The sequence below is a fragment of the Eurytemora carolleeae genome, unplaced genomic scaffold (genome assembly GCF_000591075.1).
Source record: "Eurytemora carolleeae unplaced genomic scaffold, Eaff_2.0 scaffold2, whole genome shotgun sequence".
Classification (NCBI taxonomy): domain Eukaryota; kingdom Metazoa; phylum Arthropoda; class Copepoda; order Calanoida; family Temoridae; genus Eurytemora; species Eurytemora carolleeae.
In genome coordinates this window covers 693,979-721,132 of record NW_019396051.1, presented here as the reverse complement: position 1 = coordinate 721,132, position 27,154 = coordinate 693,979, and the positions used below count along the sequence as shown (strand labels likewise).

At 33.8% G+C, this 27,154-nt stretch overlaps 2 protein-coding genes across 2 annotated transcripts; both read left to right on the top strand.

The window, feature by feature from the left end:
- Window positions 1-1,883: 1,883 nt before the first annotated feature.
- Window positions 1,884-4,913, top strand: LOC111705406 (uncharacterized). Its single transcript, XM_023477946.1, has 2 exons — window positions 1,884-2,801; window positions 4,442-4,913. Exons 1-2 carry the CDS (start codon window positions 2,556-2,558, stop codon window positions 4,739-4,741), a joined length of 546 nt encoding a protein of 181 aa, XP_023333714.1. The 5' UTR covers window positions 1,884-2,555; the 3' UTR covers window positions 4,742-4,913.
- Window positions 4,914-7,189: 2,276 nt separating this feature from the next.
- On the top strand, window positions 7,190-26,633 carry LOC111705291 (uncharacterized). The gene is made up of 6 exons (XM_023477786.1): window positions 7,190-7,317; window positions 7,714-7,764; window positions 8,194-8,306; window positions 8,596-8,684; window positions 24,516-24,833; window positions 26,406-26,633. Exons 1-6 carry the CDS (start codon window positions 7,190-7,192, stop codon window positions 26,631-26,633), a joined length of 927 nt encoding a protein of 308 aa, XP_023333554.1.
- The last annotated feature ends 521 nt before the right edge of the window (window positions 26,634-27,154 follow it).

Below are 27,154 nucleotides of genomic sequence, written 5' to 3'. Positions count from 1 at the left end.
GTGTTTGTTTGATATTGTGTGTTCTTAGTCTTGTGTTTGTTTGATATTGTGTGTTCTTAGTCTCGTGTTTGTTTGATATTGTGTGTTCTTAGTCTCGTGTTTGTTTGATATTGTGTGTTCTTAGTCTCGTGTTTGTTTGATATTGCGTGTTCTTAGTTTCGTGTTTGTTTGATATTGTGTGTTCTTAGTCTCGTGTTTGTTTGATATTGTGTGTTCTTGATTTAGTGTTTGTTTGATATTGTGTGTTCTTAGTCTCGTGCTTGTTTGATATTGTGTGTTGCAAAATCATCAAGATGTTCCACTTTAGTTTGTACGAAGATATTTATAATGAAAAAAAGAACTGCTTTATCAAACAAACCTTTGATATTTCAAACTATGAATTCTGTTAGATCAAATAGTCAAAGTTTGAAATATCATAGGTTTATACCACCAGGTTGCAAAGATATAGGGGTTAGAAAATTTAAGTTTGTGGCAAAAAATCAGTTTCTTTAAGTACAGAGTCAATAATTTTGAATATTGAATCTTGAGAACTAAGAACTATGTACGGAGTTTTTATCTCAATCTTAAGAACTGAGAATTCTGAGGTAGTTTTGAATACTTAGTCAGAACTAAGATGTAGCTTGAATACTTAGTCAGAACTAAGATGCAGTGTTGATTACTAAACTAAGAGATGTGTTATAATTTTTGAACTTTAAAAACTTTATTTTAAGAACTGAGTTTAAAGTTTAAAGTTTTGAATACTTAATGTTGAGAACTGACTGTTGAACACAGTATAGTGTAGATACTAGATATATCATGATTGCATGCTAGTTATATATTCAGAAGTATCTTCGACCGTAAATTCTTCGGGTGCAGGACTAGGGTTGGGTAAGTATAGCTCCGGGTTAGAGTTAGAGTATGTGCACGTTTGTATCCAAGAAGAATATTATCGCTGAGTTTAGATATTTTTATTCGGGACGGTGAGAGATAAAAGGTAAAAACTTGAAGAATAAACGGTTTCCAAAACCTAGTTTAAGTTTCAAATATACTGCACCAAGGGTTAGTGTTGAAATGTTAAACTACTCAAATTACTGATAATGTTTTTACAAAACTAATGCAGAGCCAATCCAGTCAGGTTTCAGATTTCATCAGAACAGACACTGTATTCATTTCATATCTGGAGCTCAGGTCCAGGATATATATTGTGTATATCAAGATAGACCTGGAGATACAAAACACGGTCTGAAATATAAAACATCCAAATGTATCTGATATGATTATTAGTAAACCCGATACCATGGACACTGGCACCTAGAGTTACGGTTAGTCCATAGCTATAAGACTTACCACAAGCGTACTTATTACACAGATTTTTAGTTTAGAGTAGACATAAATCAATGAAAAAAAAATCTGACATTTTCGAAGATATTTTGACATTCATATATGATAGCACGCGTTGAAAAGCTATTAATGTTTAAGTTTTTAACACGTTCATAGAATGAAATAATAAGAACTTTTAAGATATATTATTATATCACAATGTTATAATATTTTAAGTTCTGATATAAATATTTATATTTAAATCCCGCCTATAGTACTAGGGTGGAGCCTATCAAGCTGTGTATTAAACATACGTCTTATTCGTTATTAGATTAACTAGAGTTTAAATCTAGAACCCTACAACCCTTTATTCGTTATTAGATTAAATAGAGTTTAAATCTAGAACCCTACAATCCTTTATTCGTTATTAGATTAAATAGAGTTTAAATCTAGAACCCTACAATCCTTTATTCGTTATTAGATTAAATAGAGTTTAAATCTAGAACCCTACAATCCTTTATTCGTTATTAGATTAAATAGAGTTTAAATCTAGANGGGGGGGGGGAGGGCTCAGCCACATTGCCCTCTGTTTACGCTCCTGGTGGAGTCAATAGGAAATATATGTAATTTCTCTTAGTTAAACTGATAACGGTCAATTTTTGTTTGTTTCAATGGAAACCCCCGAAATACCAGAAAAAAACTATGCTTCAAAAGAAAGGAGTCCTCCTCTTTTTTTCAATCATAGTTTAATAAAATATCGAAATAAAATCTAGGACTTAAAGTGAACCAAGAGGGAAGGATTTAAACAGAATAAATGTGTAACGACAGGTTGGAAAGTATACAAATAAGAGTTAGAACGGAATAGGAGAGGGGAAAGGTTGCAAGAGGAAGCTAGACCAAGAGTTGACAAGATTGAAAAATAAAAGAGAACCTATTAGTGAATAAAAATATAGAGATAAAGTAAAATCAAGAGAGAAAGGAAGAAATGAATTTTTATTTAAAGAATGAAGTAGAAAACCCTGTAATGTTAAGGTATTTAGAAATGGAAAGTATCATTAAGAGATATGGGAAGAAAAATTCAGAATTGATAGATAGTCAGATAGATAGAGACCCCAATACCTATGCCCTGAGATTTGAGCGGGCTCTTGCAGCCGCAGCCACCTGTTTAGCCTGAATAGAAGGCAGTGTCTTTCAGACCGTTGGAGAGGGAGGACATACATTACCCGCTTCGATACATTTCAAACAGTGTTCTAATCATGCTTGAGGACAGACTACGACCTCGATACTCTGGAAGAGGTCAGGGGAAATCTGAGTCTGGAACCCACTTATATCGACTTGATTACAGCCAGAGGTCGGAACTGAGGTCGCCCCAACAAAAGTCTCCGCAACAGAGAAAAGCTCGCGCCATCGTCGCAAAATATAAGAAAACAGTTCGCTACGCTCAACTCTATCGACTCAAATCTCTGGTTCCAGCAGTGAAGGACAAAGAAGAAGCTTCAGAGGTATTTTTTATTCCATGTGGATGTCATCAACATTAGTTGTTTTTCATATTCGAATGACATAAGTTTATACATTTTTCTTTAAGAAATCGTTATTCGTTATTGTATCAAATATAAATACGGATTCGACAGTTTGAATTTACGAAACACTGAATTCAAAAAAAGAATAGGGATATAAGTTTTTATTGCAGTTTTAAGGTTCGTTTTTATTTCTTTGCTGAGTAGTTTAGCTGTTGGAAGCTGTAGATCTTATTACAGAGTCAAGTTTCATCTTGCTCATCCGGAGTAAACCCGTCCCGGGTCCGTTGATACAAATATGCTTACACTATTGAATAATTTATCACCTAAAGATAGGACATGGGTTCACGTCAGTTCCTATTCTCATGATAGGTTTCCAGTTTCCAGTTTCCAGGACAAGTTTCAGTTCGTTTAGATTAATTTGGGAGTAGTTAAGAGCTTTTAGATTATCCTTATCGTCTTCGATTAACTATTAGGAGTTTACTCTCAGATAAAATATCAAGCGTAGAAACTATTTTGGTGTAGAGCTGTAGCGTTTCACAGTATTAATCAGGATTTTAGAATCAAATGGTTGTTTGGGGGTATTTTATAAATGTTGAGCATTTTAGCGCTACTTGGTGGATATTAAAATTAGGAGAAGGTTCGGGTTTAGCGATTGTATTTGCTCCGGGGCTGGGTTTGGCGTAGCTCTGATAGAATGCATCGAACCTTAGCTGAAGATGATAATCTTGGTATCTGATCCTGGATACAATGGATAAACCTTATTTCATATTTATTGTTAGTATATTGAACGGGGGGGGGGGNCAATAAAAATGGTTTTATTTAACCACAATAAAAATGGTTTTATTTAACCACAATAAAAATGGTTTTATTTAACCACAATAAAAATGGTTTTATTTAACCACAATAAAAATGGTTTTATTTAACCACAATAAAAATGGTTTTATTTAACCACAATAAAAATGGTTTTATTTAACCACAATAACAATCTGATAATCTTTACTAAACAATAGGTTTATATTCATATATTTGTAATTTTGAATTTTATTTTATTTTTATCTCATTTCTTTCTACCTCATTATACTGTTTTTCTGTCTCCCCTCACTGTTACTTTTACAAGATGTTTTTCTTCTTATTATCTTGTTGTTGACTTGTTTTTCATTACACACTTTTTGCATCGCCTTGTTAGAACTCAGTCCCTTGTAATCTTAATGTCTCTGAGTCTCATTTTTTACAAACATTAGAAAATGCTTTACACGAGGTTTTGTCTAATGTTATCATTGTGTCTGTTCGTTCTAGTATTTGTCTGTTCTTTGTGTCAAATCCTCGGAACATTGTTGTTACATATCCTGTCATAAACCGATAAGAATCATTCAACCTTTCTAAGCGGAGACCCGTCCCTGCTCCGCCCTTTATTCTATGGTCTGAAAATGGCACATAATTGGTGGCAAACCACCCCACCCATCCACTACACATAGTTTTATTGGGTTCAAATCTAGGCACGCTCCGGGTTATGAGTTTTACTTCAACTATGCTCTGGCAGGGTATAACGAGCTGAGAATAGATGAATATACAGATGTAATATCCCACAAGCCCGCTACATTATTGACCTCATTTATTTTCAGATCGATGTTCTGCAAGAAACCGTGCGGTACATAGAAGATCTAGAGCGCAGATTGCTAGCACAGGTTCAAAGCACAGGATTACCGCGTCAACTTATTAAATTTGAACACAAAGACGACGGTCATGACCGGACTGAACCCCTTCCTAGAAGATCTCCGGTTCAGATGGAAGATTTGCGAAACCTGCTCCACTCCTCTCTCCAACCCGTCCTAGAGGAGAAGTTAAAAAAGCAAAGACTAGAAGATGAAAACAATATTGCACAGTTATTAAGTGATGCTGGATCAACGAACATGGATTCATAAATTAAAGACACTATGAACCCAGTGTTTACGATCTCAACCTTAGCCTAGAAGCTAGGATCCGAGTCCCAGGATATAGGTTTTATAAAACCTGAACCAATGTGATAATTCTTCTCTTCTTTCTCTCTGTTTAGCTAGTTCAACATAAAGTATAATATATTATATATATAGCTTACATATCTAAATTTATTTTTGAAATATGAATGCCAAGCTTTCTTTTGAAACCCTGTCAGTGTAATTTAATTAATCGAACGTAGATATTTACGTTTAAATATCTTTATAAACATTTTGGTAAATGTATTCAGAGTTTAGGGCATATTGCACGTGAGGTGTTAAAACAGTCATAAAATAATCTAAAAATATAATTATGGTCACGAAATTCAAACAATATAGGAGGGTGTGCAATATTTACATAAGATCATACAAGCAATTTAATTCAGTGTGTAGTGTGTAGTGTTTAGTGTGTAGTGTGTAGTGAGCAGTGTGCAGTGTGCAGTGTGCAGTGTGCAGTGTGCAGTGTACAGTGTGTAGTGCGTAGTGCGTAGTGCGTAATGTGTAGTGTGTAGTGTGTAGTGTGTAGTGTGTAGTGTGTAGTGTGTAGTGTGTAGTGTGTAGTGTGTAGTGTGTAGTGTGTAGTGTGTAGTGTGAAGATCTGCTCCGGGATTGAGTTTGTATACGGAAGTTTGAATTGTTTATGTTTAAACCTGACAAATCCTATTGTTAGAGTAGATGAGGAGCTTATCTAAACTTGAAGTTTGTTTGTTTAAACACAAGAGTTTAGAGTTTATATTGTTCATCTGAAATAGATAGATAAAAATTATTCGAATCCCCCCCTTCCCCATTGACAATTGTTGTTCTGTTAGTTGGATTCACTTTTAACCGGGATAAAAGAAATAAATGTTCTCATGCAATTTCCTTTAATACCTGGGCGGTCAGGATTCGACATTATACACAACATGTGGGGGAAATCAAATATTTTTTTTTAAAAACAAGTGTGAAATTTTATAAAAAAGGACTTTTTTTAATATAAGAAACAAATATTCTCTTTATGTAAGTGGAAAAAAATACAAATACTTAACATAACATGCCAGTTTTTAAAATTATCATAATTATCCATTTACAGTTGAGGTATTTCCACGAAAAATATTCTCCTAGATTTAGTTATTTAAAAAAACAGATTAGAGTTAGAATTTAACTTATTTAGGCGAGACAAAAGTGAAAATTCGACTATTAATTAATACCATGTTCATAAAGGAAACTTTGAGAAATATTGAAAAGAAGGGGGGGGGGAGGGTAAATGATATAAAGTCCGTGAGTATCCTAGTTTTACCAGTTTCTCAAGGTATGATTGATGAACTACTGAGGTTGCACTATATAAATTATAATTACAGGAAACCCCTAGTATCGGAAACTAAAGGAAACTATTTACAAATTAACCTAGATAGGTTTGTTACATGATATTTAAGAAAGCAGGAAGAGGGGGAAGAATGGAAAGGATCAGAACGAGAAAGATTTGAATCAGGTTGAAAATGCTGAGAAAGAAAACTGGTTGGATAAATAGATTAATAGATATACAGGGTGTCCCAAAAAATATGGGAATTCAGTGACGAATTCGTTATCGTCTTTGTTATGAATTAGCAGTGTAATACCTAATTTCAAAAGCCATAATATTATTATGTCTGCTAGAGTTTATTTTGTGAAAAGGGTAAAAGACTTCAAAGATGTGTCTATAATGTCTCCGCAAGATGAACAGTGAAGACAGACAAGTTTACTCTGTTTTTATACTGCAATTTTCTTGTATTACTAAGTACAACCGTATGCAGTCAAAACATAAACAAACATAATGTGAACATAGCATACGAAACTCTTACAGATAAGAGCTTTCTCAGTAGGTATCACTATACGAAATCAAAGAATTATTTGAAAAGACGATATCGAATTCGTCACTGAATTCCCATGTTTATTGGGACACCCTGTAGATGAATAGATATTTACATGAATAGATAGATAAATAGATAATTAGATAAATAGATAGATGAATAGATGAATGGATAGATAGATATATAAATAGAGCATTGGAAAAAAAGAGATTCAATCTATTTTAATTTACCGCGCGATATATAGAGTAGATAATAAAGAGTTACGGAGCAGGGTTGGGGAAGGGGGGGGGGTGGATGCAGAAAATGAAAAATGATTATTGTGTTTGAGAATATTGAATCTGAACTACTCCAACCAACTAATGAATACTTCAAAGCCTCGCAAGAAAGGATAAAGATAATAATCTGTAAGATACAGGGAGCTACTGGGGATACAGGGAGATACAGGGGGATACAGGGAGATAAAGGGAGATACAGGGAGCTACTGGGGATACAGGGAGCTAAAGGGATCTACATGGAACTTAAGGGAGCTACGGGAAGATAAAAGGGGTACAGGGATCTACGGGAAGATACAATGAGCTACGGGAAGATACAAGGGTACAGGAAGCTACGGGAAGATACAATGAGCTACGGGAAGATACAGGGGTACAGGGAGCTACGGGAAGATACAAGGGGTACAGGGAGCTACGGGAAGATACAGGGGTACACGGAACTACGAGAAGATACAAGGGGTATGACGAGTCCATTAGCGTCTGATCCAATCAGGGTGCAGTCATGTGTTTGGTGTCTCTTCTGAACCAATAGAAATAGTATGGCGGTAACATCTATCTTTCTATGTATCTCATTATCCAATTAGAGTTATGAATCCTTATATCGGTGCTCTCAGTAAATGGAAATATTTACTTCTACTGAAACTATGGTGTACAGGGAACTACGGGAAGATAGAAAAGGGGTACAGGGAGCTACATCACTTTATAGAAGAACAAAGCATTAGATACCAATTCTCAAAAAGTTTTGTAATCTTCATAACCGAGGCTCGGCAGCCACTTAAATAAAGATGACTAACCCAAGTTGGTGAATAGTTTAATAATTGTTTAGGTTTAGTGCAGAGCTGATCATGTTTACTCCGGGTTCAGCTAAACTAATAAGGTTTACTCAGTACACAGAGCATATATCCGGTCAAATATAGACTCAAACAAAATAATTAAAGAATATCAAAATATTTTATTCAAATCAAAAACGACCTTTAAATTTCCCAGGGAGTCAATAATTTAATTCAAGTTTTTAAATGATGCGTGTCAAGTTGGTTTCAATAATAGTTTAAACGTTTTAACAGTTACTTTTAATAGTTTAATAGGTTTAATTGCCTAATGTGTTGTTTATTAAATCCTTATATCGGATCTCCTAAAAATGACGCCATTTTGCTGCAAAAAAAGACATATTATAAAAAAGACAAGGGACCGAATTGAATGAATTTGAGCCAGGTCACTTGACTACCAACTGCCATGGAGTTACACCTATTAGGACATGGGCAAGTCCGGAATGACCGATTTAAGATACGTGGTTGAACCGTATCAGATCTAGTTCAACTTCATTAAATCCAAGTCCCAGTCTCCGTGATTTAGAAGTGTACCTGGAGAAGTTAAATATTGCTCAGCCTGCCCCTGGACCTGGACTTCAACCAATCCGGAGTAGAATTGTGATGATTATATATAATATTTAACTATATCAATCTAAACTTAAATTGCAGCAGTTCAAGAAATTGTAGTTAATATTTTCCTGTGTTATTACTGATGATTGGTTCAGATAATAACCCACCAGTCTTCAGACTTATCAGCTCATATTAGGATTTATGTTCATGTTTCAGTTCATGGTTATTGATCATGTCTAGGTTTATGTTCATGTTTTTGTCCATTATTATGTCCAGGTTTCTGTTCATGTTTCAGTTTATGACTATATCTATGTTTGTTCATGTTTCAGTGCATTATTATGTCGAGGTTTATGTTCATGTTTCTGTTCATGATTATGTCCAGGTGTGTGTTCATGTTTCCGTTCATGATTATATCCAGGTGTGTGTTCAAGTTTATATCAAACGAATACTTCGGAAGTGGACATTTCATTAATAAATAACAGTTCTTAGTCATATATGAACATTTCATTGATGGATATTTCATGTTTAAACATTTCATACGCAGTCTGCAGACAAATAGTTAATATATAATATATATAGACATTTATTTGATATATATTTCATTTCTGATTGTTTCCTAGATAAATGTTATGTTCGTTGTTTAAAATGTGGCAACCCCTGAGTAGTAGGTTGAAGGCAGGATAAGGGTTGATTATGTAAGTTCTGATTACTCCGGCACCCTGGATTGATTCACAATCAAAACTCTTGTCATTTAGAGCGTAACTAAACCATTGGAGGGGGGGAGCTCAGTTAGGCAGTTTCAGGGATAAATATATAAAAAGTATGCTAATTAATTTAAATATTTATATCAAAGTTTTTTAAAAATGAATAGCTAAAAGCTCTCTACACCCCCCCCCCCCTCTTCTGTTTTTCAAATATTACTCCTGCAGGCCCTATGACTATGAAGAAAAAATGAATTTCATTCCTATTCCGATCACTTTGTTATGCAAAACAAAAAACATCGGATTATCAAAAACAATCAGCTGAAATGCATTTTCATTAAATGTTTATAATAAAGACAATTAATAGATGAATATTTGATAATTTGATATTTTATAGATGGATATCTCAAAGAAGGATGTTTGATTGATGGATATTTCATAGATCGATATTTCATGAATATTTCATAGATGGATATTTCATTGATGAATATTTCATAGTTTGATATTTTATAGATGGATTTTTCAAAGACAGATATTTGAATTTCGGTGATGGTGATGGACCAAACCTCTGTAGAGTAAAAAAAGTAGATGTTAGTTCTACATTTATTGAAAATATATTTCGGTCTGGGTTGACCCTCGTCAGTTCTTGAGATTGTTTCTGTCACAAAGACGGATATTTGATTGATCTATATTTCATAGATGGATATTTCATTGATGAATATTCCATTGATGGATATTTCATAGATTGATATTTAATAGACAGATATTTCATAGATGGATATTTAATAGATGGGTATTTCATTGATGAATATTTCATAGATGGATATTTCATTGATGAATATTCCATTGATGGATATTTCATAGATTGATATTTAATAGACAGATATTTCATAGATGGATATTTAATAGATGGATATTTCATAGATGGATATCTCATAGATGGATATTTCATAGATGGATATTCCATAGATGGATGTTTCATTCATAGATATTTCTTAGATGGATATTTCATTCATAGATATTTCATATATGGATATTTCATTCATAGATATTTAATAGATGGATATTTCATAGATTGATATCTCATAGATGGATATTTCATAGATGGATATTTCATTGATGGATATTTCATAGATTGATATTTTTTAGACAGAAATTTCATAGATGGATATTTTATTGATGGATATTTCATAGATGGATATTTCAATGATGGATATTTCATAGATGGATATTTCATTGATGAATATTTCATAGATGAATATTTAATTCATAAATATTTCATAGATGATGGATATTTCATAGATGGATATTTCATAGATGGATATTTCATAGATGGATATTTCATAGATGGATATTTCATTGATGGATATTTCATAGATTGATATTTTTTAGACAGAAATTTCATAGATGGATATTTTATTGATGGATATTTCATAGATGGATATTTCAATGATGGATATTTCATAGATGGATATTTCATTGATGGGTACTTCATAGATGGATATTTCATTCATAGATATTTCATAGATGGATATTTCATAGATGGATATTTCATAGATGGATATTTCATAGATGGATATTTCATAGATGGATATTTCATAGATGGATATTTCATTGAGGATGTTTCATTGAAGGATATCTCATTAGATGGATATATCATAGAAGGATATTTCATTGATGGATATTTCATTGATGGATATTTCATAGATGGGTATTTCATTGATGAATATTTCATAGATGAATATTTAATTCATAAATATTTCATAGATGGATATTTCATAGATGGATATTTCATAGATGGATATCTCATAGATGGATATTTCATAGATGGATATTTCATAGGTGGATATTCCATAGATGGATGTTTCATTCATAGATATTTCTTAGATGGATATTTCATTCATTGATATTTCATAGATGGATATCTCATAAATGTATATTTCATAAATGGATATTTCATAGATGGATATCTCATACATGGATATTTCATAGATGGATATTTCATTGATCGATGTTTCATTGAAGGATATCTCATTGATGGACATTCCATTGTTGGATATTTCATAGATGGATGTATCATAGAAGGATATTTCATTGATGGATATTTCATTGATGAGATATTTAATAGATGGATATTTCATAGATTGATATCTCATAGATGGATATTTCATAGATGGATATTTCATTGATGGATATTTCATAGGTTGATATTTTATAGACAGAAATTTCATAGATGGATATCTCATTGATGGATATTTCATAGATGGATGTTTCATTGAAGGATATTTCATTGATGGATATTTCATTGATGGATGTTTCATAGAATGATATCTCATAGATGGACATTCCATTGTTGGATATTTCAAAGATGGATGTATCATAGAAGGATATTTCATTGATGGATATTTCATTGATGGATATTTCATAGATGGGTATTTCATTGATGAATATTTCATTGATGGATATTTCATAGATGGATATTTCATTCATAGATATTTCATAGATGGATATTTCATAGATGGATATTTCATAGATTGATATCTCATAGATGGATATTTCATAGATGGATATTTCATTGATGGATATTTCATAGGTTGATATTTTATAGACAGAAATTTCATAGATGGATATTTTATTGATGGATATTTCATAGATGGATATTTCAAAGATGGATATCTCATAGATGGATATTTCATAGATGGATATCTCATAAATGGATATTTCATAGATGGATATTTCATAGATGGATATCTCATAGATGGATATTTCATAGATGGATATTTCATTGATCGATGTTTCATTGAAGGATATCTCATTGATGGATATTTCATAGATGGATGTTTTATTGAAGGATATTTCATTGATGGATATTTCATTGATGGATGTTTCATGGAAGTATATCTCATAGATGGACATTCTATTGTTGGATATTTCATAGATGGATATACCATTAGTTGATATTTCATTACTGGATATACCATTTGTGGATATTTCATAGATGTATATACCAGTATCGGATGTTTCATAAACGGCTATACCATAAGTAGATGTTTCATAGTTGGGTATTAGATATAAAAAATTTAAAACCAAAAAGTATCTGGGGTGTGTACACTGTACAGAAGGAGGGCTACGGAGGCTCAGCCCCTCTGGAAAAGTAAAAACTAAAGAAGAGGATCCAGTCTCCAACGGGAATATCAAGAATGGTTCAGCTCCTCCCTGAGCTAAAGGTATATTTGCATATTTATCCCTGTTTGTGTATTTTTGTTGCTTCTATTCATGTTTATATTTATATTCTATACAGGACTCAAGATCCCATTGTAAGGTTTAAAAATGTTTATTCTCAGGATAATCTTAGTTTCAAGTTTTCACGCTACTCAAACCAATATTCAAACTTCAGACAGGTTTACCTTCACATTCTGTAAATAGAAAAATTTTAAATATTTATTTGCTTCACAAGTTTACGGTAGAATCAATATTGAGAAAACAGGAACAGATTGGACAGGAAGCTTTTTTCTGTTTGCAGTGAGAGCCAGAACAACTGTGGAATGAATCTCGTCTTTACTGTTCCTTTTACCCAAGAAGCATTGCCCAGGATTTTATAATTTGCAACTGATATATCCCTTTATATGACCCTTTATGTGACCCTTCATGTGACCCTTTATGTGTCCCTTTATCTATCCTAGATATAAATTATCCATCTATCCCTGGTTAGAACTAGATATATCCTGGATATAGATTGTCCATCTATCCCTGTTTAGAACTAGATCTATCCTGGATATAGAATATCCATCTATCCCTGGTTAGAACTAGATCTATCCTGGATATAGATTATCCATCTATCCCTGTTTAGAACTAGATCTATCTTGGATATAGATCATCAATCTATCCCTGGTTAGAACTAGATATATCCTGGATATAGATTATCCATCTATCCCTGGTTAGAACTATATCTATCCTAGATATCGATTATCCATCTATCCCTGGTTAGAACTAGATATATCCTTGATATAGATCATCAATCTATCCCTGGTTAGAGCTAGATCTATCCTGGATATAGATCATCAATCTATCAATGGTTAGAAAGAAGATTATATATTCTGAATATGAATTATAAATAGATTTGTTGTGTTTGGGTTAATGTTTAAGATATATAAAGGTCTGGATGGTGTATTCTGTATATAGCCCGGAGAAGCAGGGTCCTGAAATTCCTCACTAAATTGTATCATTTTTCTTCAAATACTTGCTACGGTTTACTCAGGTCATTTTTTCATTATCTAAAGGGGAGAAGAGAGAAAAAATATCAAGAATAAAACCCCCAAATAAAATACTTTAAATTGTGTAGTATTTTCAGTAGACAATATGTTCAGATAAATATCTAAAAAATATTTGTAAAAATTTATACAGACTCCCTTCTCCTAACTAGGCATACAGGAATATATTGGTATAATCATTGAAACTATACAATACAGATTGGTTGGTTGAAGGAGATGAAGGGGGGGGGATATCCTAAAACCTAGAAGTGAAGGTTCCTTACTTCTTAACCAATCGGGAGACAGAGAAAAAATTATCATCAAACAAGGAGAGATTTGATAGGTTTGATAACAAGGTGGAAACTACTGGATAACAAGGTGGAAACTACTAAATAACAAGGTGGAAACTACTGAATATGAAGGTTGAAACTACTGGATAACAAGGTGGAAACTACTGGATAACAAGGTAGAAACTACTGGATAACAAGGTGGAAACTACCGGATAACAAGGTGGATACTACTGGATAACAAGGTGTAAACTACTGGATAACAAGGTGGAAACTACTGGATAACAAGGTGGAAACTACTGGATAACAAGGTGGAAACTACTGGATAACAAGGTGGAAAATAATGGATAATTAGGTTGAAACTACTGGATAACGAGGTAGAAACTGCTGGATAACAAGATGAAACTACTGGATAACAAGGTGGATGCTACTGATTAACAAGGTGGAAACTAATGGATAATAAGGTGGAAACTAATGGATAACTGGTTGGAAACTATTGGATAACAATCTGGAAACTATTGGATAACAAGGTGGAAACTATTGGATAACAAGGTGGAAACTATTGGATAACAAGGTGGAAACTATTGAATAACAAGGTGGAAACTATTGGAAAACAAGGTGTAAACTACACGATAACAAGGTGGAAACTAGGTTTGTTTTCTATATAACCGGAGCTGAAAACTTTAGAATGTGATATCCTTAATCCCGATATATCTGTTAATTAATCTGGAGATTAAATTCAAGAGGAAAACAAGCAATATTTAATCTGGAGATTAAGAAAAAGAGTGGATCAAGCATTAATCCCGATATACATTTCCCAGCTCAGGAAGTATAAAATGGAATTAAGAAAACACAAAAATAAAGTCCTTTCTCTCTCTCTCGCCATCCCATTGGTAAAAACATTCCGTTGCTCTGTTCAATTCAATTATGAGCCGGATTCTAAATAATTTCTGTGCTGATTCAAAACCAATAAAAATGTGCAATATGGTAAATTTTTTATTCGAAGATTTGGAAATTACTCAACTGCAATTTTCTAATCATTAAAGCTTTCCGATGTAACCTGATGCTCTAAACCTTTAATATTTACAGCCTACAAATCTACTCTACAAATCTACTCTACAAATATACTCTACAAATCTACTCTACAAATCTACTCTACAAATTTACTCTACAAATATACTCTACAAATCTACTCTACAAATCTACTCTACAAATCTACTTTATCTATCTGGATTTTGCCAATTACTTATTTAGAATTAAAACTGAAAACAAACGTTTGTTCATGTCTGAGGCTAAAGAGCTATACATGAGTTATTAAGGTAAAACCATCGGCCAAAGCGTAGTGATACTAAAAAGCTGATCCGGTTAAAAACATCATGCACAATTTGTACAGCTGATTTGGATCCGGTATTAAACATCATGCACAATTTGTACAGCTGAGGATAGGGTGGGGCAGAGAGGGAAGCAGAGAGGGGGAGAATGATTAACAGACAATGAAGAGGCAGAGTGTAGGAAAGTATTAAAAAAATTGAGGTGAGATATCGCGGTGAATTATACATCTCTTTAGATTAAAATCTTGCCTCTTTTCAAACATAACTTATTTTTTCAAGAACTACAGTTTAAAATCATTTTTAAATATCCGTGTTTATATTTGTAAAACTGATTAATTTCAACTGTGGTTTTTCTACAGAAGTGAAGAAGGAAATATAGAGGAATTATAAAAACTAAACCTTTAAACCTTCCACATTCTTTATCAGACACAGCTTTTAAGGGTACTGTTAAGGGATTGTGAATCGGACAAATATTCGGTTTTTCGGATTTTTCAAATTGCACAAATTACACAAATGCAAAAGCAAAAATTGGCTTAATTTGTAGGTTATATAGCATTATGCGCATAAAGAAATATGTGCATAAAGCACATTTCAGTTTTTCCCATGGTCAGCTTTAGTGCTAGCACTTTCAAAATGGTAGTAAATGATCTTAAAGTCATGATAAACAAGTTTACTATTTTGATCAGCATATATCTTTAAGCAAAGAGAAGCAAAAAAAAAACAAATTTTGTTTCTATTTTAGCCCGAAAATTTTCACAATTATGGAATGATTTTGTAAAAATAGGAGAAATCGAGTAGAACCATTTAATAAACAAATTACCAAATCTGTTTATCATGATTAAAAGAAAATTCATTGATGTTTTAGACAGCTCTATCTCTAGATCTGATTATGGGAGAAACTGAAATGTACTTTTTGCCTATATTTGTTTATGCGCCCAGAACTACATAACCTACAAATCAAGCCAATTTTTTGCTTTTGTATTGTTTATTCTTGGATGTACATGCAAGATTTAACTAATAATTAGTCACGTAACATTAAATATTGATCGGATTTTTTTGTACAATTTGATAAATCCCAAAGACCTAATATTTGCACGGAGGGTCAGTTGAAATTACGCTTACAGTTTCTTTAAGTACGTGTACTGGAGGAGCTACGAGGTCACAAGAACTGTACCAGTAATTTCGCTCAAAATGAACTGTTATGTTGAGATTGGAGTAAAAATAAACTCCGTTCCTTCATTACTAAAGGATTCATGAAAGAAGATAACAAGGTGGNNNGGGGGGGGGGGGAGTTAAATCTTGATGAGAGATGGTTTATCATTGTTTAAAGTTTTAGCATGCTTTTATAGGTTCTAAAATCAGAAACGTGGGATACCAAGAAACAGAAATATATAAATTACAAGTAATTAACCTTATACGGGAGTAGATCTAAACACAGATAAAATAGATAAACTAGGAATATGTAGAATAATATCCGGCCTCAAGCAATCTTAAATGTATTTGAGAAGGATAGTTCTAAACTTGAACTTATTATGCTGATTTTCCTAGATAGATAGATAGATAGTTAGATAGATAGATAGATAGATAGATAGATATAATAGATAGATAGATAGATAGATAGATAGATAGATAGATAGATAGATAGATAAGATAAGATAGATAGATAGATAGATAGATAGATAGATAGATAGATAGATAGATAGATAGATAGATAGATAGATAGATAGATAGATAGATAGATAGATAGATAGATAGATAGATAGATAAGATAAGATAGATAGATAGATAGATAGATAGATAGATAGATAGATAATGGATAGATAATAGATAGATAATAGACATATCATAGATAGATAATAGATAGATATTGGATAGAATAGATAGATAATAGATAGATAATAGATAAATGGATAATAGATAGATAAAAGATAAATGGTAGGATAAAGTTGGATAAGATATATATCCTTCAAAAATCCATATTCCATGAATAAATTTAAAATGTCCAAAAAGGCCGAACTTCCAACGGTTTATATTTTTCTGATTCAAATATTGAATTAAATATTCTAAAAACAAGTGGAGTGGAGGAAAGGGGTTGATAAGACAGGTGGTTTTTTTACATAATGGAATGTTATCTATATTAATACATATAACATCCCTAATATCTAATAATTCAAATGTTGTCTTACCTTTTCACCATATTTTTGGGAAATTTTGTATGAAACAATAGATTAAATAAAAACATTATCATTTTTTCCGGTTTCTGTTTCAATTGGTGATTTTTTTGTTAGTTGTTTCATATGAGGTCCAACAAACAAAAAGAACCCGATCGGTTCAGCCGTTTCGACGTTTTTGAGATCCTAAGAAACAACCCGACATGCCAAATATATACTTAGATAAATATATGTAAAGTATAAACTTAACTATTCTAGTGATTTTAACGCATGAATAAAAACACATCTGTAGAAAATGGAAAGACACACCCTTCCTCCCTTCTCCCGCCCTCCAACCGTTCTATCGATTCTTTCTCAACTGAAATCTTTTCCATCCTGATTCTCTATTATATTGAAACAAGAACTATACTAAGTTGAACCATGTTCTAATCTAGGTAAGGGATGCATAAGATCTTGATCCGGATAGGGATGGATTAAGACTTAAATTAGGAAGAGATGTATCAGGGTCTGATAAAAGTAAAGGATGTCTGGGTCTAATATAGGTAGAGGATGGATCATGGCCTTCGCCAGAGTTTTATTATAGATAGGGGTTGATCAGGGTTTTATTATAGATAGGGGTTGATCAGGGTTTTATTATAGATAGGGGTTGACCAGAGTTTTATTAAGATAGGGGTTGACCAGGGTTTTATTATAAGCAGGGGTTGACCAGGGTTTTATTATAGATAGGGGTTGACCAGGGTTTTATTATAGATAGGTTTTGACCAGGGTTTTATTAAAGGCAGGGGTTGACCAGAATTTTATTAAAGGTATGGGGTTGAACAGGGTTTTATTATAGGTTGGGGTTGATAAGAGTTTTATTATAGGTAGGGGTTGACCAGGGTTTTATTATAGGTATGGGTTGACCAGGGTTTTATTATAGGTAGGGGTTGATTAGAGTTTTATTATTGGTAGGGGTTGACCAGGGTTTTATTATAGATAGGAGTTGACCACAGTTTTATTATAGATAAGGGTTGATCAGGGTTTTATTATAGATAGGGGTTGACCAGAGTTTTATTATAGGTAGGGGTTGACCAGGGTTTTATTATAGATAGGGGTTGACCAGGGTTTTATTATAGGTAGGGGTTGAACAGGGTTTTATTATAGATAGGAGTTGACCACAGTTTTATTTTAGATAGGGGTTGACCAGAGTTTTATTATAGGTAGGGGTTGACCAGGGTTTTATTATAGGTAGGGGTTGACCAGGGTTTTATTATAGATAGGGGTTGACCAGGGTTTTATTATAGGTAGGGGTTGACCAGGGTTTTATTATAGATAGGGGTTGACCAGGGTTTTATTTTAGGTAGGGGTTGATCAGCGTTTTAATATAGATAGGGGTTGACCAGGGTTTTATTATAGATAGGGGTTGACTAGGGTTTTATTATAGATAGGGGTTGACCAGGGTTTTATTATAGATAGGGGTTGACCAGGGTTTTATTATAGATAGGGGTTTATTATAGGTAGGGGTTGATTAGAGTTTTATTATAAGTAGGGGTTGACCAGGTTTTTATTATAGATAGGGGTTGACCAGGGGTTTATTATAGGTAGGGGTTGATTAGAGTTTTATTATAGGTAGGGGTTGACCGTGGGTTTTATTATAGATATGGGTTAACCAGAGGTTTATTTTAGGTAGGGGTTGACCAGGTTTTGATCTAGATAGGGGTGGATCAGGGATTAATATAGATAGGGTTGGATCAGGGATTAATCTAAGTAGGATTGGATAATTGATTAATCTAGTTAGGGATGGATCAGGAATTAATCTAGGTAGGTTTGGATCAGGGATTAATCTAGGTAAGGATGGATCAGGAATACCCCCCCCCTCCTTTCTCTTAAAAATAAACATGTTTCGCTCCCATAGAAGCTTTTAAACGCTCTTGACAAACTGATTGATAAGCGTCCTAAGAATAATCTGGAGTAAACCTGTTGGATAAACCTGCAAAAACTGCATGTTTTTACAGGTTGCGCGATGCCAAGCTTTTTCTCCGGGTAGGCTGGACAGTCTGGGGATAAGGTTGAGAAATATGCTAAAGTTCTTTTTGTCTCCTCTTTCCAAGAATAAATCAGAAGATATCAATCTAAGAAAATTCTTGACCCACATACCGATGTAAATTACAGTCTCCATTTTATTACTGATTCTCGGTTCTTTTATCACTTTTCTCCGGCACCTAGTATCATTAGGAAAGGATGGATCAGGTATTAATCTAGATAGGGGTGGATCAGGGATTAATCTAGGTAAGGATGGATCAGGGATTAATCTAGATAGGGTTGGATCAGGGATTAATCTAGGTTGGGGGTGGATTACAATTAATCTAGGTAGGGTTGGATCAGGGATTAATCTATGTAAGGATGGATAGGGATTAATCTAGATAGGGTTGATCAGGGATTAATCTAGGTAGGGACGGATCAGGTATTAATCTATGTGGGGGTGAATTAGGGATTAATCTAGGTAGGTGTAGATCAGGAATACGTCTAGGTAAGGATGGATCAAGGATTAATCTAGGTAGGGGTGGATCAGGGATTAATTTAGGTAGGAGTAGATTAGGGATTAATCTAGGTAAGGGTTGGATCAGGCTCTGCTCTAGGTTGGGGTTAAAGCATTTGAGGAGTTAAGATATTTTGACCCTAAGATCAATTTCAACTACTTAGTATTCTTCTTATCCATCAGTGTCAGGTTCAACAGATCTCAAGTCAGATAGATGGATAGATAGATAGATAGGTAAATTGATAGATAGATACAGACACCTTGACAGATAGATAGAAAGATAGATAGATAAAAGTTCCTAAAAAAATTACATCTACTTAACGGCACCATAACATTATTTTTACGCATATTACGACCTCCCCCCCCCCCCCGCCCCCACTCCCTCTAAATCGTTTATTTTTGACGGTGTACGTGCCATTTTAATTATTTACCAATATCCAGAAGAAACAAAATATGATTGAATTTTTATATTTCCGCAAAGGAATTGAGTCTTTGTCACAATCTCTTAATTTAAAATCCTTATTTCTTTGGAACCCAATGTCGTAAATCTTTGATATTTCAAACTTATATTATTTGATCTAACAGAATTCATAGTTTGAAATATCTAAGGTCTACGACATTGGAATCCAAAGATATAGGGTTTAGAAAAGCAGAGTTTGTGGCAAAGACTCAATTCCTTTATTCTGCGGATCATTGACAGATACTAGATAAAAAAGCATAGGAAGAAATATACATGCCGCAATTATTAAATTGTTCCGCAATGATATAAAATTTTAAAAAGAGAAATAAATGCGGGAATCTTTTAAATATCTCTTCTGAAAGGTTTCACTTCTCCCAAATAGCATTCATAACATAATAAAGAGGGGAGGGAGGGGGGAGCTTTTTCAGATTCTATCATATTGAGATTTAGAAATATCTTCAGGAAGACAAATTTCAGTTCTACCATGGCGCCGACCCGTACTCGTGATATTTCTCCCACATTTTTCCTTCCTCTCTCAGGTTCTCAGAGGTCAGGATAAAACAAACCTTGAAGAGAAAAAAGTCCTTTTGTCTTTGAACTTTGAAATAAATTATATATCTTCCTGAACCTAAAACGATAGCTAGTCTTTTATAGAAAGATAAATAATCACATATGGAAAAAGAGTATATGTGAGGAGAAGAATGAATAGTTCTCGTTCTCCGGAACTACTGGTTTGTGGATTTATCTTATCTTGTTGTTGGATTTCTTCCTTGATGATGTAGCGGAGCAAGTTATTTCTCCGCTTCTCATTTCATCTACAAATAACATGCATTGCTTTATTTGATTTACAAATGGGGTCCCTGTGATGAATTTAATAGATTTCATTAAATCTATCCTAGAAAGTTAGAGTGTCAGACCCCTCTTCCATACATTCCGATATATTTCAAAATGTGATATTAGTCGCTCCTTCTCTTCAGGCTTTCATTACAAGTAGGAGTGGGGGGAGGAGGAGAGAGGGATGGCAGGGGAGGGGGGTTTTCTGTGAGTTCTTTTATCCCAAACAAGAGAAACAAATGGTTTGGGATAACATTTTTGAAAGAAAAAACATTCCGACCCAACCCAACACATTCTTCATTTCTCCAGGTCCGGGGGTTATTAGTGAATACTGAGAAGAATTCTGGATTTATCTCCAGGGTTGGAGAAACTGAAAATTTGGTCTTTTTTAAAAATTCTAACTTGGCAACTAATCAAGCTCTAGTGGAAAATTTCGAAGAAAAGCATTTCTGTAAAAATCAAAATATGTAAAAAAAAGTTATACAATTATACCTTATTCTTTTAAACTACCTTTCCGTAATCAATGTCATAACCCCCCCCCCCTCCTTTCTCTTAAAAATAAACATGTTTCGCTCCCATAGAAGCTTTTAAACGCTCTTGACAAACTGATTGATAAGCGTCCTAAGAATAATCTGGAGTAAACCTGTTGGATAAACCTGCAAAAACTGCATGTTTTTACAGGTTGCGCGATGCCAAGCTTTTTCTCCGGGTAGGCTGGACAGTCTGGGGATAAGGTTGAGAAATATGCTAAAGTTCTTTTTGTCTCCTCTTTCCAAGAATAAATCAGAAGATATCAATCTAAGAAAATTCTTGACCCACATACCGATGTAAATTACAGTCTCCATTTTATTACTGATTCTCGGTTCTTTTATCACTTTTCTCCGGCACCTAGTATCATATTAGAGCAGTTCATTCCCATACTTGGAAACTTTTAAATCCGGAGGAATGTCTGGGTAAAAATGTTTCCGTTAGTGATGATCCTTTGTTTACCCCCCCCCCCCCCGCCCCACCCTCTCTAAACCATTCAGGGGTTTCTTTATTCGATCTTCCATAGATATAGGCATCCAAGTAAATTTTGAATAAAATAACGACCATTTTCAAAGTCAAATTGTAATTAAGTTAGTATTACACAAAGTTAGCACATAACTTGGATAACTGCTAGGATAACATTCGGAGATAAATAAGATATTTCAGGGCTCAAGCATTCATCATCAAAATTGCCCACATTGGATATCGATATCAAGCATATTCAAGATTGACGATACTCTCCTCAGAAAAGTCTCCTCCTTACCTTGTTTTTTATCATTTCTGATAAATTATAAAATTAGCAGATTCAGGAGTAATGCTGCGTACATTAAAAACTAGTTAAAACTAGTTTAAACTGACGTCACTAAAGAAGAAATATCTATAAACAAGATTATTCGCAATAACTGATGACGCTCATCGGGGTTTTGCCTAGGCCAGATATTTCATTAATTCTGACTGACAATCTTTGAATTCTATATCTTTAAGAGAAACTATTAATTCTCCGTCTCTAGTATGCTAAACATACCCTGGAGAATCTAAAATCTTGATAAGGTGAGTGTAAGCCTGGATTCCCACCGTGAATCTGAATATGATACTTGGATTGGAATTCTCCTCACAATACAAAGATTATACGATTGAACGCGGAGAAATTTTCTTTACACTGGAATCAAACCTTAAAATTGATTAAGTTTTGTCACTCAGCTCTAGAGACTGAATTTTACATTAAAATCCAAACATTGAACGAACCCATGCAGAAGAATAATGATTGCCGAATATAGTCCCCCCTTAAAAGCTGATTCTTAAAAAACGACAAAAAACTTTTTTTGTCATTAAAAAGATTAACAAGCTACTGCAGCGAATCACATAATTTTTGAAGATCCATGCACCTACTATTCAGTTGATAATCCTTTAACAGTTAACAGTGTAATTGTTTTTTTATTCTGTCTTATTTGACGTTGTCAAACGAGTCAAACCAATCAAACCAATTTCCATCTAATAGTATTAATATAATCATATGAATAGTTTTGTGTTTATTTTGTGTGAATAAGGGATGTTTATTCTTCCAGGAACTAAATCTGAACCTAAGGAAACCATCTCAGGTCTTTCAACACTTTCCTATTGAAACTAGGACCCGGATACTGGATTGAAGTTTTTAGAGAATAATTGGATTTATGAGAGTTTTCTCTTCCTTCTCCGGGTTATTCAGGTTCTCCTGGTACTTGGATATTTTAATATTTGACAAATTTATCCTTTATATTTTGTTATTCAGTCAGGTATATAATTCAATACAGGGTACACTGTAAACTTTACGAGACTATTTCTTACGCAGATTAAACTTCAATTTATTTTTTAAACCAAATTAAAATAAAAAGGTTTCAGAAAGTGGGAAGCCTTTTTGAAGATTTAAAAATATGTAATTAGTTAAAATGAAACGTCATGAATACGAATTTTCAACCAAGATTTAAAAAGGGGCCGATAATAAAAATACTTTTGACACCACATTATTCCTTGTGTATTGGTTGGATTGGTGGAGGGTCAAAGTTGACACTTGGGGTAAAAACTGAATTCATGAATACCAACCTCTCAACCTTTTTCAAGCTTCACAAGGTTTATAGACGGAGTAAATTTGAACTAACCCAGATAATCCTTGATCACCAAACTGATATCTAACCCCTTTCGATCCGATAAGCAGAAAAAGTAGAAAGATAAAAATCCAAACTCAAGCTCTGAGGTAGTATAGGCATGTCTGATTCACAACGGTACCCTTAAAAGCTAGCTTTGTCTGATCAAGTATAAATTATAAATCCATTTTGAAAACTGATTATTTCAAGTGTGAGGGTTAACTACAAAAGTTCTTAACGCCTTTCCTGCTTCCGGACAATGGAGAATGAAACTGGGGTTTTACCCTTTTAAACCCCTATGTCGTAGACGTACATTTGGTATTTCAAACTATAAATTCTGTTGGATAAAATAGTCTAAGTTTGAAATATAAAAGGTTTACCCCGTCAAAGATATAGAGATAAGAGATTAGAAAAGTTAATTTGTGGCCAGAAATCAGATACTTATTAGAATTAATCACTTCCATGATGTCGTCTTCCACATTATTGATTAGATTAAGTTTTAAAGGGTACCGTTGTGAATTGGACATGCCCTCTTGAAATTACAACGACAGTCCCTTTAAAATTAAATAAATAAGTATGTTGAATCTATAAACTATCCCATATGTTAATAGGAAAAACTAAATACTACTGAATCTAGGCTTCTTACGAAGATCTTAAATTCTAAAATTTCCGAACTCAAGTCACCCTGTTCCAGTTTGAATTCAACGCTGCCCAATGAATGGAGTCAAATCAATCCCGGACCATTGAGCTCTAAAAATATCCCTAACTATGATTTTTCAGGATTTTTTCCAAATACCTCTTGAAAATATCAGATTTGTGTCAAAGAATAATTTGTCAGAGCGTTGAAAATTATTTGGCCACAAAAAGATTGAATTCTGAAGGAGGATGATCCAACAGAAAAAGATAAATTTGAAAAATGTTTAGAATTTATCCCAAGGTCAGAAAAGAATAATAATAATTAATCTATAAAATGCCACAAACATCAAGTTTGGCGGGAAAAATTCAAATGCATCTGTGAATTATATTAGATTAGAGTATAGAATATGTAGTATGGAATACCCCTGGAGTATGGAATACCCCTGGAGTATGGAATACCCCTGGAGTATGGAATACCTCTGGAGTATGAAATACCCCTGGAGTATGGAATACCCCTGGAGTATGGAATACCCCTGGAGTATGGAATACCCCTGGAGTATGGAATACTCCTGAAGTATGGAATACCTCTGGAGTATGAAATACCCCTGGAGTATGGAATACCCCTGGAGTATGGAATACCCCTGGAGTATGGAATACCTCTGGAGTATGAAATACCCCTGGAGTATGGAATACCCCTGGAGTATGGAATACCCCTGGAGTATGGAATACNGGTTTGATCAGAATTTCACAATAATGCAGTAGGTTGGTTTATCAAGGTATAATATACTCTGGTAAGATCATTTGATCATAATAAATCATAATCTCAAACTGCTCATTAACATTCACATTTTATTTGGTATACAACAAGTTTAGTCTCCTATTAAAATTATCATTTCTTTATAGTAGAGAGACATGAGCTATATTGTGATATTCAACCATTTATAATCTTTATCTAATCAACCAATCTATATATATATACTTTGCTTGTCTGTTTGTTTGGGTGTCTGTCTGTTTGTTTGCATCCAATAAACTTTAAAACGGCTGAACCGTCCGGGCCCAAATTATTTGTGGGACCTCGCGTGACCCCAGGGAAGGTTTATGGATGATCAACATTTAAAAAATTTGCCTCCAACAAAATTCGATGAACATAAAATTTTGAAAATTCACGATTTTTTTCAAAAATCCGCAAACTTTTATTCGAGAAAATGTTCACAATCAAAATAGAAGATGGGCGTGAAACGCCCTTACAGTCTAGTTAAGAGATATTCTAGAAGGTTTAAGATCGTGAAACCTTTTTTCGGTCATTAGATTAGTAATCTAAGACGATATTTAAATCGCCTCTTGATCATCATGTTTAGTGGGACTCGTGGAGACAAACTGAAAGGAACTGAAGCGTAGTTTTACAACGGTACTCTTGAAAGCTTAATCTAATCAAAAATGTTGAAGATAACGTCGTTTGTCTGACTCAACCAGTGTTTATTTCTGTGAGTTAATCCAATGTTTCTTTTAACCAAGAATTGCGCAAGTCACTTTTGCATGGAAACTGCAAAGAATTTAAACAGTTTAAATAAACAAAAACATCTTATTCACACTTGATCCTACGCTTTTAAGGGTATAGTTATAAATTGTACATTGGCATCTTTGCATCGAGGTCACTTCACGCGTACAGTCCTTAAGGTACACGATTATATTCAGATATAATATAATAATAATAATAATAATAATAAAATAATAATAATATATAATAATATAATAATAATAAATTATTATAATAATAATAATATTAAAAATATACGACAAGAGGACGGGAGACTCAGGGTAATCTACACAGTTTTTCTACTGTCAATCTGAATCTGGACATACCAATTAAAACCAGCCTCAAAAAAGTATTATATAATTTACAAACATTTCTGGAGCTGTAAAAAAAATTAAACTCTGTTGCAAAAAAATATCTTATTCTTGAAGTAAAAAGTATTGTTGATTGTTGTGTGTGTGTGTGTGCCAGGGTGTAAGTTTGTTAGGATTAAGACATGTCTAAATGATATATTTGCTAAAATTACTACTTTAAGTATATCATCACCCTCCACCCTTTTCTTTCTTAATCCATCCCCCCAGTCCCCTCCCCCTCTGCATTAACCCCCCCCCTCACCCCAACCCTTCTATATCCCCCCTCACATCATCCTTCCAATTTGAACCAAAAATATTGGATATTTTAAACGTGTGTAATGCTAGTGCTAGGCTGTGTGGTAAAGACGATATTGCTTGAGGCTCGGATAAAAATACTATTTATAAGACGAGGTTAGGATCAGACCTCAGGGGCACCTGGAGGAGGTTGGATCAGACCTCAGGGGCACCTGGAGGAGGTTGGATCAACCCTCAGGGGCACCTGGAGGAGGTTGGATCAACCCTCAGGGGCACCTGGAGGAGGTTGGATCAGACCTCAGGGGCACCTGGAGGAGGTTGGATCAACCCTCAGGGGCACCTGGAGGAGGTTGGATCAACCCTCAGGGGCACCTGGAGGACATCAATAAACATAATTTCCTAAGTTTATCCCTTATCTATGAAATGCTGCAGGTCTATTCTATGCTTCTAGCTCTTTACTCAAGTTTAATGGTAACCAACTTAACACTAATTGTTAACAGATATATACTCCTTCGCAATAGAGTTATAATAGATCAGGTGTACTTGAGTAAAATCAGGTAGATGTAGATTTTAAAAACAGTTCTCACAGTAGAGTCATATAGTATCTCCTTGTATACATGTAGTTTGTGTTGTACCAGCTGAAACCTTGTAAAAGAAAGCAAACATAATCCTGTTTTCTCTATAAAACGGCGGAATATTAATTATTTTGGGTTCAATCGGTAGATTTTGATTCACAGGGTTACCCACAAAGGATGAGACTGTGAAAACAACTCTGAAAATATGACGATTTGAAGCTTAATTTTGGTTTCTCGCAGTTTAGCCTGCAAGAAACCCTGAATGGAAAAAAAGAGACTAAACAAAATTCTGTACAGCCGTCTGTACAGTCTCATCCTTTGTAGGTAACCCTGTA